The sequence below is a fragment of the Triturus cristatus genome, chromosome 10, assembly GCF_964204655.1.
Source record: "Triturus cristatus chromosome 10, aTriCri1.1, whole genome shotgun sequence".
NCBI lineage: Eukaryota > Metazoa > Chordata > Amphibia > Caudata > Salamandridae > Triturus > Triturus cristatus.
Window position 1 is genome coordinate 89978783 of NC_140593.1, and position 14447 is coordinate 89993229.

At 46.4% G+C, this 14447-nt stretch overlaps 1 protein-coding gene and 1 long non-coding RNA gene across 3 annotated transcripts in view; one reads left to right on the forward strand and one right to left on the reverse strand.

Annotated features, from left to right (window-relative positions):
- LOC146788925 (uncharacterized) overlaps nucleotides 1–14447 on the forward strand; it is a 98263-nt gene that overhangs the window by 10072 nt on the left and 73744 nt on the right. The gene's annotated exons all lie outside the window — the stretch shown is intronic.
- LOC146788926 (cis-aconitate decarboxylase-like) lies at nucleotides 99–14399 on the reverse strand. Its single transcript, XM_085630491.1, has 6 exons — nucleotides 13650–14399; nucleotides 10740–10794; nucleotides 7711–7898; nucleotides 4436–4528; nucleotides 3598–3803; nucleotides 99–1891 (listed from the first exon to the last, which is right to left on the reverse strand). Exons 1-6 carry the CDS (start codon nucleotides 13668–13670, stop codon nucleotides 970–972), a joined length of 1485 nt encoding a protein of 494 aa, XP_085486617.1. The 5' UTR covers nucleotides 13671–14399; the 3' UTR covers nucleotides 99–969.

The window sequence follows — 14447 nt, forward strand, 5'->3', positions numbered from 1 at the left end:
ATGGCACACCAGAATGCATGGGGGTGCCTGTGTTGTTTCTCAGTCCTGAGTCACAGTTATGGATTTCATGCTTGGTATTTATTCCATAGATGCAATGCTCAAAGTCAATAAATAGTTTATTAAGTTTATACAAAAATATATCTTGTTACGGTACAAACAGATGACAGAAATCAAAGGTATTGTAGTCCCGATTCGCTTCTGCCTCAAACATGTGTCCAAACAGGAATTATTGAATATTGTGGATGGGTGATGCCCAGTGCTACCTGCTAGCATGTGACTGCTGGGTGCCCCATGGAGAGGCTGAGAGTTTGACAGATTTCTCCTGGCGAAGAAGCAGTCACATCACCACAGTCCATCTTACCAGAGTCAGATGGTTTCAAGCAGTGACGACCACCACCATTTGGGAATCCTTCATTAGTTCGTCACTTAGTCGAGCAGGACTACGTATCTTCACATGGTACATGGGTTATGGCTTCTCTATAAATAGGACAGCATGAGTTACGAAAAACAAGCTTTGGACCAGCCAATGCCCTGCATCAAACTACACAACAATGACCGACAATAATAACATTGAAATTTACATTACAGTAGCCAATCACACTATTATTGAAAAATAAATATACTTATTAGAAAATACAAAATTGCTTCTAAAATCAGCAGTGCACTGAATTATAAATCATTTAGTTCAAAATGGATTACTCACAAGGAGTCAACCCAGAAATAGCATCGGACTGTCCCACAAATGGGAATTTACAAGGAGCCAGGGCTCTATAAGGTTAATTAGTTTTGGGCACTCTGAAATGACAAATATATTTCTATGATTGGCCTGTTATAATTCACACAAGAATTTTTAACAACGTATTTTCCACATTTCCTGGGATTCCAGAAGGAATGGACCTCACTGCTTCCATTGAAGGGATACAGTTCAGGCGAGGACAGCTGTTGCATATATTTGTGATTGACAGCTGCCTATTGCAGGGAGGAGGCCAGACTTGAGCTGTCTTCCAGGCACTCTATATCTTCCACCATCTCAATGATATCCTCAGCCTGGCCTCGGTGCAGCACATGGAGAGCATTGGAGCGGAACTTCTCACGGAGCGAGTTTTGGCTGAGGGGCTTCCTCCAGTGTCCATAGAAGGTATCACACCGCCCCGACAGGAGAGTCCCGTCCTCCAGCAGAAGGCCCACCTCTCCATACATCTTGTCGAAGTTGGCTTCATTGTCTTCTGGATGCTCCAGCACCACCTTCTCCAGCAGGTTGATCAGACCAGGTCTCATGAGGTTGTCCTCGGCGAAAGAAGAGATGCCCACTTCTCCATCCAGGAGGGCTATGCAAGCATTGAACTGGAACGAGTGTCGGGCCTGGTGTTCCGACTCAGGGAAGGGCCTGTTGATGTACTTAGACACTGGGACCCTCAGAATAATTCTCTGGATGGTAGAGGGATTGAAGCTACCCATGATATTGACTAGTCTGTTCCTTACTGACATGGCAGCGTCTGCGACCCAGTGCATGCCCAAGTGTGCAGGGAATCTCTTGAAGGCAATGTCTTGCTTCTCCAGGAGGAAACTATAGTCTTCACCTGGCATTTCCAGGGGTGACGGCTGGTAGTTACCATAGAAAGCGCTGAACCCTGAGCAGCCGGGCACATCATCCAAGATGAGGGGGTTGGCCTCCATCCCACGGGCAGCTAGAAGTGCTGCTTCCATCCCAAGACGGGTGGCATTGCCAATGTGTAGCGGCTTGGCAAGGGTTGCAGCATTGGCCATGGGTGCCCCTGCCAGGGAAGTGGCAATTGCCAGAGCATGGGCACATTGGTCTGTATTCAAGGAAAGAAGCTTGGCTATCGCAGCAGCACTGCCCATGGTGCCAACCACAGAGGGAGGGTGAAACCTGGAAGGGGACAGAGAAAAATGAGACATTTATGCCAAGTGAAGTAATGTGATTAATGTGAAGAGTGTAAACGCGATCAGATCATGTCAGGCCTGTAATGATGTAAGGCAGTAACATTAGCGGTGGAACATTTAATGAACCATCCACTGAACAGTATTAGAAAACGTATCCTCTTACTCAATCTTACACATCATCAGCAGCTGCCAACAGTAGGGGTTCCAGGAGGTCCCTTTGTTTGATAATGTGGTTGGGTTGTTAAATATATTGTGAGATCATTCACTATGATACCATGAGGTGCCACTTTTTAAAGTTTTTAAGTTCAGACACTGCAGACCTGCCTTGCTGTTCTCACAACAGCTGCATGGCTCCCTGGCATGCTGCTCGCGGCCTCTTTCTTTTGGCAGATTTTAAAACGAAGGAAACGTGCAATAATATGAGATTGTTACACTCGGGTCTTGTGCTGGGTCGAGCTGTTCTTTCTGATTTGTTGCTGGTAATGTGCCTGTTATCAATCCGCACACAAGGTGGGGAGGATCGGTTTATATGACATATTAATTGACATTTTAATTGCATTTCCATTGTGTTAGTATTTATTCGCTGTGCTTTTATGCTACAGAAATATGGAGCCCGATTCACAGAGCTAACTTAAGTTAAAATCCTAAACTTACTACCATTTTCGTATTCACAGAAGACACTTACTCATTTTGGTATTCACCGCAGATGAAAGGCTAAGATTGAGAATTAGAATGCCAAGCTGGCTTGCTTTGACTACTGTAGTTTTTCTCTGTCAGAGGCGACGCTGTAGCATCACCCAGATGGGGACAGGGGGTGGTTATCTACCTGTGAGGTGACACTACAGAGGACTGTTACTAATAGCTTTACAGTCCATGTGCTTCTAAGTATTACCTGCTGTTAGTTGCCCTTTTCCTTTATTATGTGCCTTGCATGTGAGGTAGGCAGTTACAGAGATTAATGCACTGTGAACAGTGACCAATGCATGTTAACGTGAGACATTTATATCTAAGGAATTACAGCAATGTCAGATATGTAATATGTAATGCTCATTATATCATGCAGTGAAGTCAGACTTGTATTACTAATGATATAGTGGGGTATTGGCACATTAAGAAAATAAAATGTTTTCAACCTACTAAAAGCCATTTGCATGTATTTATTTGGTGGGCATCATACATGCCTCAGAGGATTAGTTTTGCCGTCTGTAGAACATCAAATGCACCTCTTGGCACTATTGCTGTCTTTGTTGCTCATCACACATTCTTTCGGGGTATAAATGCACACTGTGGTCAGATAGTGGCACCTTCTGTGGGCATTATATGTGCTCTCCGATGATGCTGCTCTCCTTTGAGGGCATTATACATGCGAGTTAAATATATTGACATCCTCTGTGGCTATTATACATATGTCCTAGTTATTTAAACACACTCTGTGGGCATCATACATGGACCCTCTGTATGTAAATGCAATCTGTAGACATCATGGATAACTGCTTGAAATGTAAATGTCATTTGTGGGCATGACACATAGCTCTTCAATTAAGAATAAACCTGCAGTTAGCATTACACATAGCTCCTCGGTTTAAAAAACCCTCTGTCAGCATTGCTCATAGCTCCTCGATTTAAAAACCCTCTGTCAGCATTGCTCATAGCTCTTCGACACATACATCGTCTTGGTGTGCATCACCGTACCTCTTTGGGATGTTGCTGGCCTCACTGGAGAACCTCATGAGTCTTCCTTGCACTTCGATGCCCACGTTGAATGCCAGCAGGAGGTCTGCACCGCTGGGCCTTGAACCCACAGGCAGCATCTGAGAAGCAGCCAAGAGGGCAGGCAGCAGAGCACCCGAGGGGTGAGTGGCAGGGTGCCAGGTGTCATCAAAGTCCATAGCGTGAGTCTGGGAAGAGAAAAGAGGAGATTTAGGGGACCTTTAAAGAATATTCAGAGATAGCACTGCTGCCCAGTACTGAAGAGGGTGGATCCAATGTCTGCCAATCCGAAGATCGAATATTTCATTGACCAATAGGAGCTCTGCACAACAGTAGGAAAACTGTACAGAAGGTGAAGGATACATGATGTAATTCAGAAGATTAACTATTCCTCTGCCCTACAGATATATAGTACAGAAGGGAGATGATCCCAAAATTCACAATTGGTCATTTAACTATGCTATTGTCTGATAGAACCCCTCTCCAAAGAGAGCAGAAAAGCAGGACCTAGTATTTAGCAGAGAATCTACTTCATCGCCTTCTAGACTCCTGAGAGAATAAATAGTCCATTTGCCGCACAACAAACAGAGAACGACGTACATGGAGTGCGCATGTTCATCCTAGAATCTCAAAGATCACACCTGGGAGGTTATTTTGGTGTTAAACCATATTCATGTGAATCAGGATTGGAGATTCAGCCAAAGTGTAAAGCTGTCTGATCTCCACCCTCACACCTCAGCCTCACAGTTGCACTGACATTACACACAGATTCATAGGTTAATCGATTGATTGAATGAGAGGCAGCTGCCCGGTGCCTTACCGCCACTCCGTTGGAGTATGCAGCCAGAGTGGGGGAGAGCCGCAGTCCATGTCGTCCATAAACAGAGCTTGTTGCAGAAGAGGGATACAGGTCCTGTTAGTGGAGAAAGAGAGAAAACTCTTATGAGGGAATAATGCACCGACTGATACATCCTGTGGGGTTTACCAGGAGCCACTTGGGAGTATAGATACCCCTACATGAGTCATGCACAGGATAGTACAGGGCCACAGGCTGCGTAGGAGATAACCCATCACAGGGCACCATCCCTGGAAGGGCCAGCCATTCCCAATGGGGTTGCAAATTGTGAGTGGTTCATTAATATTCATGAGCCTCGCATTTTGCGACCCCATTCGGAATCTCAATCAGTGTCTCTGACACTGTTGTACATTCTAAATTACGACTCATAATTTGCGACTCGCAATTTGCGACTCGAAATCGAGTGCAAATTGCGAGAGTCGCAATTTAGAATGGTCGTACATCTGGCCCTTACAAAGCAAAATGCCAGCCTGATGGTAAATAGATATGGGTTAGTGGATTAAAACTGCAGTGGTTATTTGGCGGCATGCATTCATGACGTCTTTTATCGGCCACTATTTCATAGTGATATTGAACATTAATAATTTGCATCAATTTAGTTAGTGGACATCCATTGTGATCCTTCCTGTCTTTTCTGTTATCTGAGCGTGTCTGAGCAGATGATGCCACCTGAAGTCTAAAGGTTTATCGGTGGTCTATGGTCGGTTGCACTGTTTTTTACATGCTTTCTCTTGATGGTCAACATCTATGTGTAATGTTGACCTCCTAGAGCACGGGGGCTTCTTTTTGGGGTCTGATGCATTCACATTCTGTTGCTTGCCGTAGTCCTGGCCAGTCTTCTCGCAAGACAGAATCTAATAATCGGTGGGTGTTTTTAATTAGGTGAGAGATTGTTATGTGGAAATGGTCTCATGCATGGCTCGGGAGAGTGTAGATCCTCGAGTTCCTCATATTGAGTTTCTGCTGTATTTGTTTTATTATAACCGAAGGACTCATAACAATGAGTGTGGGCCGATGGTTCCTTACAAAACAGAACACGACTCAGAGCTGGGCTTTAAGGTCTCAAGAGGTGCACCAACTCCACCCTCCTTATCTGAAAGTGACGACCATCAGCTCACCAGACTATAGAAGATTGAGAGTGGAGGCTCTAACAAATTCTAGTGGCAGGACAGACTTTTTTGTAGGCCTGGGTGGTGAACTTCGCTCTGTTCGCAGAGTTTGAAGAGTTTTCTGCACTTCGCACTCCGCGGAGTTCGGGGAGTGCAGAAAACTCCGCTTCACGATGTGCAGCGGAGTTTTTTCCCTGCTCGCGATCGCTAACGGTAAGTTTGTGATCGCAAACGGTAAGTTTGTGAGCGCGTGCTGCCGCTCAGGTAGAGTTTCTACAGGAGCAGGAATACCAGCACAAACTGCACTGAACTCCGCTGTGAGGCAATGACTACATGAACCTTTCTAGGAGGAATGTGCAAAAGTTGGGAACTGCCTGAAACCCTTAGATTGTGTAATGCACAAACTATCTGCAAACTTGGAACAAGTATTGGGTAGACCCTATTAGCCAGTGTTTGAGGATTTTGCTACCAGAATGCTAGGGTTTCCCACCAGTGGTCATGAGAAACATTTCTGTGCTCGAGGATTGTCGTAATTGACGACTAACGCCTCTTCGCCAGGTTTGAGAACCGGAACTAGGATGTTCTACATATCTGTCTGGAGAAGCTGCCTGAGGCCTGCCTTGAGGGGAAAAGCTGACTGGCTCCTACAGTGTAAGAGAAGAGCATTAACAGAACTGCGACCTGAGAAAATGATAGACGCTGCCACAAACGTAGCCATAGCTCTGCTGAGGAGTGGTAGACAGGGAGGAGAACCCAGAAATGGGGGGACAAGAAGACCTGCACTAACCCCTCTCTCAATAGGGCAGTGGGCCAGATTACTCACTGGTGATATCACACAATGCCCTAGGACTGGAAATTACTAATTTCCTCAAACAGAAATTGTTACATTAATTACTGTGTACCACGTTTGTCTTGCACACTAATATTTTTTGTACAGTATTATGTTGTGTGGCTAAGGTAAAGCACTTTTTTGCTTTGAGCAAAAACACTGGCTGGACAAGAGTGTAATAATTACTATTAGAGGTTTCATTGATTTTAGAATATCAATCCCACAGCACCTCCTTGAGTGAAGGTTGAACTGCACAACTTTGCTACTAATGGGATGAAGTGCTAAAAAGGTGCATTTTGTGCCCAGTTTTTTGTGTTCAGTGTTGTGTTCAGTAATAGGGTTAAGCCCCAGGACTCAGGTGATAAAAGGTGTACAGGTACATGCATCAATCTAGGCTTTTGCGATTCCTTAATTGCGATTATTAAGGAATCGCAATTAAGGAATTGCAAAAGCCTGTGCATGTAGGAATCGCTATGAAATTAGAGATTCTCAAACATTCCTTAATTGCGACTCTCAAATTGTGAGTCGCAATTAAGGAATGCCTTCCCATTCATTCCCATGGGCTGTAGGCCCATAGGAATAAATGGGAGATTGCATACGCAATTTACGGGTACCAATAGGTACTCGCAAATTGCGCATGCAATTTCAAGGGTGCAAGGGTCTCAAAAGGACACCCTATTGCACCCCTGAAATTGATCTGTGCACACATGTTGTGCACCTCCATGCTCCAAGGGCATGTGTGTGTAACCCACAACTTTGAAAAATGCACTTTAGTGCATTTTTCTAAGTTTTTGCAAATTACCATCAAGTATAAATCGATGGTAATTTGCGACCCCTACTAGCAAAATCGCAATTTGCGATTCCATCATGCATTGCAGTTTAGGAATAGCAATTTGCGATTCGATCATGCATTGCATTTAAAGAATCGCAATTTGCAATTCCTTAAATGCAATCACAATTTAAAAAATCTCAATATTTTGCGATTTGTTAAATTGCGAGAGGCTGTCAGGTTGATGCATCGCAGAAACCCTTTTTGCAGGCGCAAACGGCCGAATTTTGCGAATTGCACCATTTGCGCTCGCAAAAATGGTTGATGCATGTGCCTGTTTGATTCTTAAAATTTGAGGGACTGTCCTGGGACTCCCAAAAAACTTCACACAATGCTCCATCGATTAGTACAAACTTAAACCACAAATTGTGGGATCTCAGGGTGTTGTTGGCCACCTGTGGTGTAGGGGTTCCTTTTAAAGGGATGATTGCTCCATAGTGTGCTGCCTGGTGTGTTCCAGACCTCATCTTACCTGACAGTATCCCAAGGCGATGTTGAACACATGCGTTGTGCTTCCCACCAGTCCAACTCCGATGCTGTCCAGGATCATGCGCTTGCTGCGGTGTCGCACAACTTGTGACAAGTGATCCAACTGCACTCCATGGATAAAAGAAGCAAAGCTGCTAGTGACCGCCTTCTCCAGGGGGGACCCTTCCAACGCTGCACAGGAAGAAGGGAGAGGATAAGAGCTACTGCTAGCCTGGGTAGAGTAAGACAAGAAATCCAGCGGATCTGGATCCGAAAGAAAACAAGCTCAAGCGGATCTCAGCCAGCATCACGCGGACATGGAGACGAGGCTGAGCGAAGACCTACATCAGGATGGTACACACTGGAGCAGATAACAAACCCTAGATCGCAGATCACTTAAACTTCAGGACATAGAACATTTAACAAACGTAGGACACAGAACATTTAACAAACCCTACGACACGGACATTAAACAAACCCTACTACACGGAACTTTTAACAAACCCTACGACATGGAACATTTACCAAAACCTACGACATGGAACTTTTAACAAACCCTGGGACGCGGCTATTTAGCACACCCTAGATCACAAATTATTTACCACTCTCTAGGACATTGAACATTTAACAAACCCTTCGATACGGAACATTTAAGAAACCCAACAACACAGAACATTTAACAAACCCTAGGACCCTGAATGTTTAACAAATCCTAGGACACAGAACATTTACCAGTACCAGCTCATGCAGGTAAGAGTGATAGAGCAGTGGGGGGGTGGGGGGGGGGGTGGTATTTCGACATTCGATAACAAAGGAAAATTAATTATACATTCAATTTCCCTTCATGGTCGTCTGTCAAGTCCCCCCAGGCGTGCAACGCATAGGGCTCAAAGGGCTTCAGCCCCCTCATTGTGTGTGTCAGCCTGGGCTTAGACAGCTTCCCCACACACACACAGACAGTTCCTGAGCTGCTGTGGGCTGGCTGGTCTGGTGTCTTACCGCAGCCGCCCCCAAGTATTTCATAGGCCTTTAAAAGACCATTTACTTGACAACGAGGCTTTGTTCTTTTTTCACCCGTTCCTAGAGCCCCTGCATCTTCACTCTACCTATTCCTTAAAGCTGCAAATTACTTTTGCTGCCACAGTGTGAGAATGCATTTGCTGAAAAGTAACTGCATTAGGATGACCAGACGTCCCGGATTTGCCTGGACAGTCCCGGTTTTTCACCAACTGTCCGGGCAGATTTCGGCCATTTTGCCTCATGTCCCGGTTTTTAGAAGGGGTTGACTGAAAACAGTGACAGGCACTTTCTTGGGTGTTCTAAAGCTTTGCTAGTTAGCAACTGTTATAAGTAAGCAATTTAATTAATAGGTATTATTTTCATTGTAGAAATTACATTGTATTAACTTTCTTAATGCATCTTCTGTGATCCTATGTTGATGACAACTGTCATTCTGCGACATTCCGTGGACGAAAAATTGTAGTCCTTCTTCTATGTTCCCCAAATGTGAGGGTTTTTGGTTCTCAAGATCTGGTCACCATAAGCTGCATGCTTTGTATGTTTTTGCAGTTTTATACACCTCGAACTCCATCCGAAGGTATTGAGGCACCTTGCTTGAGCACCAGTTACATTATACAAGGATACTTTGCCGGAAGTATTAAAATAATTTGGCTCGAGTTACGTGCCTGAATCTCCCTACCCCCTCCAACCCGGCCCCACCGCTCTTACCTGCATGGGTCCGCACCTAACATTTAACAAACCCTAGGACACAGAATGCTCAACAAACCCCAGGACACAGAATGCTCAACAAACCCCAGGACACAGAATGCTCAACAAACCCTAGGACACAGAATGCTCAACAAACCCCAAGACACAGAATGCTCAACAAACCCTAGGACACAGAATGCTCAACAAGCCCTAGGACACAGAATGCTTAACAAACCCTAGGACACAGAATGCTTAACAAACCCTAGGACACAGAATGCTCAACAAACCCTAGGACACAGAATGCTCAACAAACCCCAGGACACAGAATGCTCAACAAACCCTAGGACACAGAATGCTCAACAAACCCCAAGACACAGAATGCTCAACAAACCCCAGGACACAGAATGCTCAACAAACCCTAGGACACAGAATGCTCAACAAACCCCAAGACACAGAATGCTCAACAAACCCTAGGACACAGAATGCTCAACAAGCCCTAGGACACAGAATGCTTAACAAACCCTAGGACACAGAATGCTTAACAAACCCTAGGACACAGAATGCTCAACAAACCCTAGGACACAAAATGCTCAACAAACCCTAGGACACAAAATGCTCGACAAACACCAGGACACAGAATGCTCAACAAACACCAGGACACAGAATGCTCAACAAACCCCAGGACACAGAATGCTTAACAAACCCCAGGATACAGAATGCTCAACAAACCCCAGGACACAGAATGCTCAACAAACCCTAGGACACAGAATGCTCAACAAACCCTAGGACACAGAATGCTTAACAAACCCTAGGACACAGAATGCTCTAAAAACCCTAGGACACAGAATGCTCAACAAACCCTAGGACACAGAATGCTCAACAAACGCCAGGACACAGAATGCTTAACAAACGCCAGGACACAGAATGCTTAACAAACACCAGGACACAGAATGCTCAACAAACCCCAGGACACAAAATGCTCAGCAAACCCTAGGACACAGACTGCTTAACAAACCCCAGGACACAGAATGCTTAACAAACCCTAGGACACAGAATGCTTAACAAACCCCAGGACACAGAATGCTCACCAAACCCTAGGACACAGAATGCTCAACAAACCCTAGGACACAGAATGCTTAAGAAACCCTAGGACACAGAATGCTTAACAAACCTTAGGGTATAGACCATTTAATACACCCTACGACACGGATCTTTAAAACACCTTAGGACACAGAACATTTAACAAACCACTGGACACAGTGCAGTGATCAGACCCTAGGACACAGACCCCCGTGAGTCCCAGCGTGAACATGCGCAGACACCTACCTTCCACGGCCGCAGTGTGAGTCCGTCTGGACAGCAAGAGGACGGGCTTTGATTTCTGAAAGAAGAAAGTGTTTTGTATTAGGAAAGGTATTTATTTGTGTTTGTGGACCCCTGAGGGTCAGGCACGGGCACCACTTTAAAGAAATGTTGACATCTCACCTCTTCGGTGCGTGCGGCTTGAACACAATGGAGAGCGCGTGCGTCAGTGAGCCCTATGCATTATCCCATTTGTTTTATTTACAGCCTGAGGCACGACCGACAGTGTCACAATAAAGACACGTTTCCTTGTCCACGCCCAACCGGAAGTCCCCTCCCACCTGAGGGCTCGGTTTTCAGATTCTTTCCGGCCATGAAATGATAGAGCGCTGCTAATACCCTGCGCACCTGGTGGGATTTCACCGTTCACTGCTTATGAGGTCGTGACTAGAGGTGCGCGTTATTATGCTCTAGTGGCTGATAGTGCAGCTCGTGTGCATTGCACGTCGGTTACAACAAATGTTTCCAGGGCTTCATTAGTGGTTCTCAAGGAATTGAAGGAAGAGCTGCGCACAGTGCGGAAAGTGACCCTCGCACGAGCGTCTTCCCTGGTGCTAGCGCCTGAGTGCTTGGCTTGGTCGTGAAAAGGAGGACGGGCCCGGGGTAACCACTGCTACCCAGACATGCCCTTAGCTACCCCCTGCACATCACACTACTCCTGGCACTTGGGTGAATTAATACCATTGGTGGGGATAACTTCAGGGCAAGTGGGGTGGGCGGGGCTCGCAGCACAAGCGCAGGGGTCAGGACCCCGCCCATCCCTTCACCCCTGCTCACACCGGTATGTAACGGAGGGGATTCTTAAATTCAGGTCTCCTCTACAAGCAGCAGCTGAGAGGCGCGCACAGTTCAAGTCTAGGCGCTAGTGTTCTTTCTTCCCGGAAACTGTGGGGTGGCAGAGAGCTCCGACTCGTGTTTTTTGAGTTTATGTGAACATGTAACATTACAAAAATTCATATACCTTTATATAAAACCTTATGGTTGTTTATTTACATATATATTGTGCTTGGTTGGCAAAAGAGGCAAATGAACAAAAGTATGCCGGGTAGTTGAATAAATGCCTTTATTGTATTAAAATATATTATATAAATAAAATAAAACTGAACAAAAATATTAAAAGCAAGGAATTTATTATTGTGCTTAAGATTTTCGTATGTTTTATACAATAAATGCATGTGTTCATTCACGCCTGGTAGTTGGATAAAATAACTGAATAAAAACTTTGTTAAAAAACGACGTTTTGGCCAGATTGCATACGTTTGTTTTGTTTTTCTAACTAAGTTTTTGTTGCGTGTGGTTTGTAAGTAGATATGTTTGTGTGTGTGCACGATTTGTGCACAGAATACGAGAAAGCATTGGGTCTCGCTACTGTGCAAGGTGCATAATTAACAAATAAATGAGTGTGTACGCGCGGGTGCGTGAGAGACCACGTGAAGGCGTTTGGAAGGGTGTTGTGTGAGACAGCCTAGAGGAGAGGTAGGACCAAAAGTTAAAACAAAGAGAGAAGATGGAATACACGGGAGGGGGGCGAGAGTGAAAGAAAGAAAGTGAAAGCGAAACGAAGAGGACGAAACGATGGGAAGAGGGAGCGGTAAATAAAGACATACGAAAAATAAGGCAATGAAAAAGGGAAGAGAAAGGAAGAAACGTAGGCGTCTGTGGACGAGTGAGGAGTAGAAGGAAGGGAAGATCTACGTGAAATGAGAGGGAGAAAGGAGATGAAAGAGAATGATGAAATGGGAGAGAAAAGGAAATAGAAATAACAAGAGATGAGGATAGAGGAAGCGAAAGAAGGAAGGAAAACCTGTGTATGAGTGTGCGAGTGTGTATGGATTGTGGACTCACGGGAGCGTCGGTTTCAGCGTGCACAGAAGTGCAGTGCACTTGAACCTCTGCCATAAACCCGTGCGGTGTTTGCCTTGTCTACTTCCGGTCGTGTTCTCAGCCACTCACTCCAGGTCTAATACGGACTGGTACTGCCCGCAACCCGCTGGAACAGAAACAAGCACTGGTCTGTGCCAAACTGACGGACCCCTGATAGTGCACGACGCGACGCGAGGCACAGCCTCTCAGACTGAAGCACTTCACTAAAAGGTGTGGGGGAAATGTACGAGCCTGTCTTTAAAAAAACTCAACAAATGCCACCAGTGGGAAAGCATTAAAATGACTTCTTTATTGTTCTTTCTCCATCTAGAATATTTCAAATTGAATGCGGGAGCTGCAGCACCCGCTGCACCCCTTCTTCCAGAGCCACCGTGTGAATCACAGCTGGTTAACAATTGTTCCGTCCAAGCTTCGTCTATTTTCTGTCACCATGCTGTGTCTCCAGAACACTTTAAAACACTTTCATCGTTTACACTTTTTATACTGTTGGGGAACTGAGGGTGGTCACGTTGTTTCCTTGACTCCTGCTCGAGCCCCCTCCCCCTCCACCCTCCCCCTTCCAGGGGTGGCTCACCAAGGGAGTGCTACGGGGCGGTGAGGCGGGGTAGGGGGTAGTAAACTACGGAATTTGGAGGTGCGGAGTTAAGTAAATAAATAAAACAATTTACGTTGCGCGCGCGGCATCGCCGAGTTGGCGTTGCAGCGCACGCAATGTAAATTGTTTTATTTATTTACTTAACTCTGTACTTCCAAATTCCGGAGTTTACTCACCACCCTGCCCCTCCCCCGCAGCACTCCCAGGGCGAGCCGCCACTGGGTCACTCACTACAAGCTACACATTGTCCCAGCCCCACTGATGTCACGCTGCGCGCGACGTAACACCTCACCCACATCGCTGAAAGTCTGTGCCAAGTGCTTCGAAGACAGAAGAAACAAGTAACCACACCCAATGAGCGACGAGAGAGCACGCAGGTTGGAACAGAGCCTCACCTGGAAGGTAGACAGCAGCATCGTGCGCCTTGAAGCCTTCTTATCCTGAAAGAGCGCTCGTCACTGGTGCTGGAGGGCGGCTGCTGTCTCTGGTGCTGGAGAGTAGATGTCTCTGGTGCTGGAGGGCGGCTGCTGTCTCTGGTGTTCGCAGGACGCAGATATCTCTCGTGCTAGAAGGAGAGGTGGCTCTTGTTGGGGAGAGGTTATCTTTGGTGTTTCAGGGGTCTGGTGCCTGTGGTTCTGAAACTGGCTGGTGTAACTGGGTCTGCTGGAAAGAGGGTCGGTGGGACGAGGGTCTCTGGTTCTGCTGGGACGAGGGTCTCTGGGTCTGCTGGGGCGAGGGTCTCTGGGTCTGCTGGGACGATGGTCTCTGGGTCTGCTGGGAGGAGGGTCTCTGGGTCTGCTGGGGCGAGGGTCTCTGGGTCTGCTGGGACGAGGGTCTCTGGGTCTGCTGGGACGAGGGTCTCTGGGTCTGCTGGGAGGAGGGTCTCTTGGTCTGCTGGGACGAGGGTCTCTGGGTCTGCTGGGACGAGGGTCTCTGGGTCTGCTGGGAGGAGGGTCTCTTGGTCTGCTGGGAGGAGGGTCTCTGGATCTGCTGGGGCGAGGGTCTCTGGGTCTACAGTGAGACGATGTCTCTGGGGCCACAGAGGGTTGCAAGTCTCTGGCTTGCAGGAGACTGCTGTTTTAGGTGTCTCTGCTTCTGGCAGGTGTATCTGGGCCAGCAGGGGGCAAATGTCCCTGGTGCTGTCTGTCTGTCTGCCTCTTCCGTGATTTATATTCACTTCAGATGAATGGCTC